Below are 4850 nucleotides of genomic sequence, written 5' to 3' on the forward strand. Positions count from 1 at the left end.
TAAAAATATTATATCAAGGATATCTTTGCATTTTGCACAAAGAATCATGCACAAATGGCAAGGCAGATTGTGTATTATTTTGTACATTTGTATTTTATATTTGTGTTAATTGTCCATAATTATATAACCTAAGTTTCTTTGCAGAAAGACTTGTTAAAAATAAATTATTATTAATATTAAATGAACATAGATCCATAATAGGATCTGACACTGGAAGATTATGCAACTTTTGACCGCTCGCTACACTCCATAATGATACACTGCTGCTGGACTCTATGTATGCTGCGACTAATGTATCATCTTCTATAGATAAATAACATGGTCGAGATAAAAGTTGTTGAGAATTACCGGCTTGGAATGTATGTACGGCATTATATGTAACTATCTCTTCGTTAGATGTATTTCTTTCAATAGTACATACTATATGTCTTGCGTGTGGCTGCCTAGGATTAGGACGAGATGATATAAGACAATGGTGATTTTTTTCATCATAGCGTACTGAAACAAAAGGTCCCTCTATAAACATCTGTTTAGATAGATAGTTGGTATCCTTAATTTCATATGTATAACATGTATTTAAACGACATGCTATAAATCCACCTCTACTGATACCACTGCCAGGATTTGGCGGCACTCCTGCCATTGATACAACTGGTGATTTATCCCCGTTACCCTCTAAGACGCTAAGAGCAGAGGAAGTTTGTCTAATATCAAATTGAGAAATAATTCCATTTTGCGCACCAGTCAGGAAAACGTTTGGATTGTCACCTGACCAACAACAACTCCAAAGTGGATATTCTGTTTGGTATGTGTGCATCGTCATGTTATTTTGGATGTCCACTAGCTTAGCACATTTATCAAAACCAACACTAAGAAGAATTGTTTGTTGCGTCGAATGAAAAGTGAAATCTCTTATAGCTTGAGTGTGTAAGAAAATAAATTGCCGTAAATTAAAGCATTCACAATCCATTTTCCTTATGCCATATCCATTGAATAATGTGGTTGTTGACTTTTGAGAAACAGCCAGTAATTTATACCATGGATTATAATCCAAGACGCGACAGCCACCATCTTTACAGATTTCTACAGATTGTTCTAAATGAAACTTCCTTGAAGCAAGACTTGATGCACTTGGGCAAGTATCAACATTGATTCTTGATTTTTGATTTTCCAATTCGATAATACGTTTTTTCATGCTATTTACATGCTCCTCGTATACTTTTAGACGAATGTTAGCCTGCGATAATTCCTTCCGTAAATTATTCTTTTCAGCTGACACCTTTATTAAATCCTTTTTCAGATTGTCATACTCGGTAGAGTCAATTGCTGTCAGCTTTTTCGCATATAGCATCCTAATATGTTTCATCGAGGCTTTCTTATTGCATTGTGGACAACGGCGATTTGTACTGTTGCAAGAATACTGTAACCACCTTAGAATGCAACTATGTCCAAAGAGATGTCCACAGCGTAAACAACACAAACGATGTTCTCCCGAGCTGGTCCATTGCTCCATGCATATTGGACATGACTGATCAGAGTCTACATCCGAGACATCCAAGTTTACACTCGTCGCATTTGCTGCAAGAGAATTAATTTTTTATTTAGTCAGATACACTTATATACATATCCAAAGAGTTTTATACACTGCAACAATTCTATTACAGTATAATACATACTTCGTTGTGAACTTTTAGTTCCAGTATCATTTTCTTCATTATTTTGTACATTATTGGGAATAACATTTTCACTTTCATGTTGATCTTCTACGTCTTGCCCTTCTACTTGCATTTGTTCCTCTACTTGTACTTGTTCTTCTGCTTGTACTGGATCTTCTACTTGCATTTGCTCTTCTACTTGCACTGTTTCTTCTGCTTGCACTTGTTCTTCTGCTTGCACTTGTTCCTCTATTTGCATTTGCTCTTCTACATTTTCGTCTGTAACAATAATATTGCCAAATGTTTACTGACTTGAAGTCTAATATTATAAACAAACATAATATTAAACATTAAATATCCTTTATTATAAAAAGTACATAATTGTTAATTGTACATTATATTCCCCCCACAAGTCGAATAACAAATTATGCCAAAAAGATAAATATGTATATCCTTTTTATATCTATTGTATACTTACTGCCTTCCATAACCTTTAATTCTTACTCTATCATCGACTGGACTCTTTAGACATAAATAAAGCACGTGATTTCCTCCTTTTTAATTCGATATCTATTCTAGATTGGAATACATAAGATTATTTAATAAATCGTCTTCTCTTTTTAATCATTAGATTATAAACTGACCGAAAAGCCGGTTGATTTGTTGTGAAAACAATAGTATTAAAGATAGGCAGAGCAGATTATAAATATAGGACCTGTCGATCCTTGGAAATTCCGTCGGAGGCGAATTTCTATCTGATATAATTATGGTTAAAATACCAAATGAATTATAATCAAGAATATCGTCTGTGATAGCCTTATGTACCTAATATTAGATGTAATCAGATGTAATGAAGAGAAAAAAGGGAGACGAAAAAATGTAAACTATTAAATTTTGAAGTAACACGACAAAGCTAAATGAATTGTTTTTACAATAATATTGACTGCGTTTAGAAGACAAGTCGCTCAATAACAGCTGATTCTTTATTACGATTGATTTAAATATTTAAATCTAGATACATATGACTAGATACACACTATACACAATCTTTCTTCTTATGACGTATCATATGATCTGCGCCATGTTGAGAATTAAGACATTAGCACCTCTGTATTTAGAGGGCGACATTATTACATTCTTTTCTTTTCTACTGTCGGTAAAAGTTTAGTTTTGCAAGGTTTATTTGCGTTGCTTGAAATTCCCTAAAATTTTTGTACTTAAAGTGAGATAAATTCGGGCGTTGAAGGGAGAGAATACCAAGATGATGAGTGCAAAAAATTCAAGCACCGCGAACAGACCTAATGTTTAATTCTTAATTAATGGACGATATAATTCTTAAGCCAATGATTCTTGAAGTTAATTTTCCTTTGAATATGAATTGTATTTTTTACTTTATAAAAATTAGGTGTATTTGTAGCGTATGTATTAATAATTATAATTGTACACATAACACACGTACATAAAATAAAATATACATAACATACATAAATAAATATAATAAACATATAAATAAATATAATATATAGGGGAAAGTGGGTGAATTGTGCTCACCTAAGGGAAATTTATTGTTGGGGTGCGTTCCGAGTTACGCATGAAACGCATGAACTGCAGTACTGATGCGCAACGCTTCGAAATCGCTTCTGTTTTTTTCAATGCGCACATAACGCGCATGAAGCGCTTGTGAATTCGAACCGGTTTCCTATACGAGCTGTGCGTTGAGTGGATTGCAGTGGTAATGTTAAAAATGGACTATTACGATTCACTAATTTGTTACAAAGATACAGAACAAATAAATATTTTGTTTATTTATTGGACAACTAGTTCATGCATCGGAATTTATAACTTGAATCTTGAATACATATAAGGTACTTATATTAAAAAGTTGTCATTTATTTTATATATAATATATTTCCGTACATTTTTATTAGAGTACAGATTTAAAAAGTAGGTACTATTATTTATTAAAAAATAACTTATGATTCAGATAGTAAACTGTCTCCAAATTTGTCGTACCTATTATTTTTAAATGTGATTTAGAATAATCTGTAGTTTTTAAATAATTTTGTTATTAATAATTATGTTGAAATATGATCACTCATACATCCTTAATTATAAATTATAATTATAAATTATAAAAATATTGAGAACTAAAAATATATTTCAAATTATATATTATTATATATTACTATACAATACATATATAATATAATATATACAGTGGCCTGTATTCAGAACACGCTTTTATCGATAAAAGCGCGCTTTTATCTCTGAAATTTTATAATATGCGTAACGTAAAGTATAGTATGTTAGCGCGCTAACATCTTTGTAAGCGTGTTCTGAATACGGGCCATTATATGTATTATAATATTATATTACTATTAAATTATATTACTATATTATTATTAAATATATTATTAATTATTTTATAACACATTTTTAATTGTTAGATAAAAGTATTTAACATAATAACGTAACATAACATTAAACTTTTGAAAAGATTGACTTCCAAATTTAAAACTCGTAATTAATTAAGGTAAAATAAACTAATTATAATATAAAATAAACAACTTTCAAGGCTTCAAGTTATTTGTTTCGACTTCTTCTTCGCCATAATATTCGTTCTTCTTTAGAGTTCTTAGAAAGATTTCCGATCCACTTAAGGGTTACAGTATCACGAATATTCGTTCCGAATTACACATGAAAAGCATAGACTACATGAACGCATGAGACGCATCAACTACCTCAAGTCAAAAGAGAAACAGTCAATGCGCTGAGAGGAGTGCTAAGAATTCGGTACGGTTATGGCTCCTGCACACTGGACGCGGAAACGCTTACCGCGCGGCAAAATGTGACGCGGTAGCCAATTAGCTTACAGCTCCTGACATGTTCATTGGTTACCGCGTCGCATTTTGCCGCGCGGTAAGCTTTTCCGCGTCCAGTGTGTAGGAGCCATTAGAGTCCTAGACAGTCCTTTATCAGAGAGGCACAACCGGCTTAAGTCAGTATGACAAAGGTACTAGGGAAGGTACTAAACATGGCTGACATGCTATGAAACTGCCTTTAAACTGTCAAACAAGATAAGACAAAGTAATATAAAATTATATTGAAATGAATCGTATCAATTCTTTAGAGGGAATATTTATGTATTAATAAGTCAGTTGATTAATTGTCATTATAATCACTTTTGCGTATCAC

At 32.2% G+C, this 4850-nt stretch overlaps 1 protein-coding gene across 5 annotated transcripts; it reads right to left on the bottom strand.

The window, feature by feature from the left end:
* On the bottom strand, window positions 1-2736 carry Rfwd3 (ring finger and WD repeat domain 3). Of its 5 annotated transcripts, none has more exons than XM_018455285.1 (4): window positions 2134-2278; window positions 1677-1934; window positions 601-1578; window positions 1-498 (listed from the first exon to the last, which is right to left on the bottom strand). In XM_018455285.1, the coding sequence occupies exons 1-4, from the start codon at window positions 2141-2143 to the stop codon at window positions 95-97; spliced, it is 1650 nt and encodes a 549-aa protein (XP_018310787.1). In that variant the 5' UTR covers window positions 2144-2278; the 3' UTR covers window positions 1-94. The 5 variants fall into 5 exon arrangements, with proteins under 5 accessions (XP_018310787.1, XP_018310765.1, XP_018310778.1 ...); XM_018455263.1 differs by adding an exon at window positions 2693-2736 and having other exon boundaries at window positions 5-1578; window positions 2134-2230; XM_018455276.1 differs by adding an exon at window positions 2588-2665 and having other exon boundaries at window positions 5-1578; window positions 2134-2225.
* Window positions 2737-4850: the final 2114 nt, after the last annotated feature.

The sequence above is a fragment of the Mycetomoellerius zeteki genome, unplaced genomic scaffold (genome assembly GCF_001594055.1).
Source record: "Mycetomoellerius zeteki isolate Tzet28-1 unplaced genomic scaffold, Tzet1.0 scaffold113, whole genome shotgun sequence".
Taxonomy (NCBI): domain Eukaryota; kingdom Metazoa; phylum Arthropoda; class Insecta; order Hymenoptera; family Formicidae; genus Mycetomoellerius; species Mycetomoellerius zeteki.

Bases quoted from the DNA above. Each gene is read 5' to 3' on its own strand.
- Rfwd3 (XM_018455263.1), bottom strand. The intron at 1,579-1,676 runs GTATGTATTATA...ATTCTCTTGCAG, and splicing joins AACTAAAAGTTCACAACGAA to CAAATGCGACGAGTGTAAAC.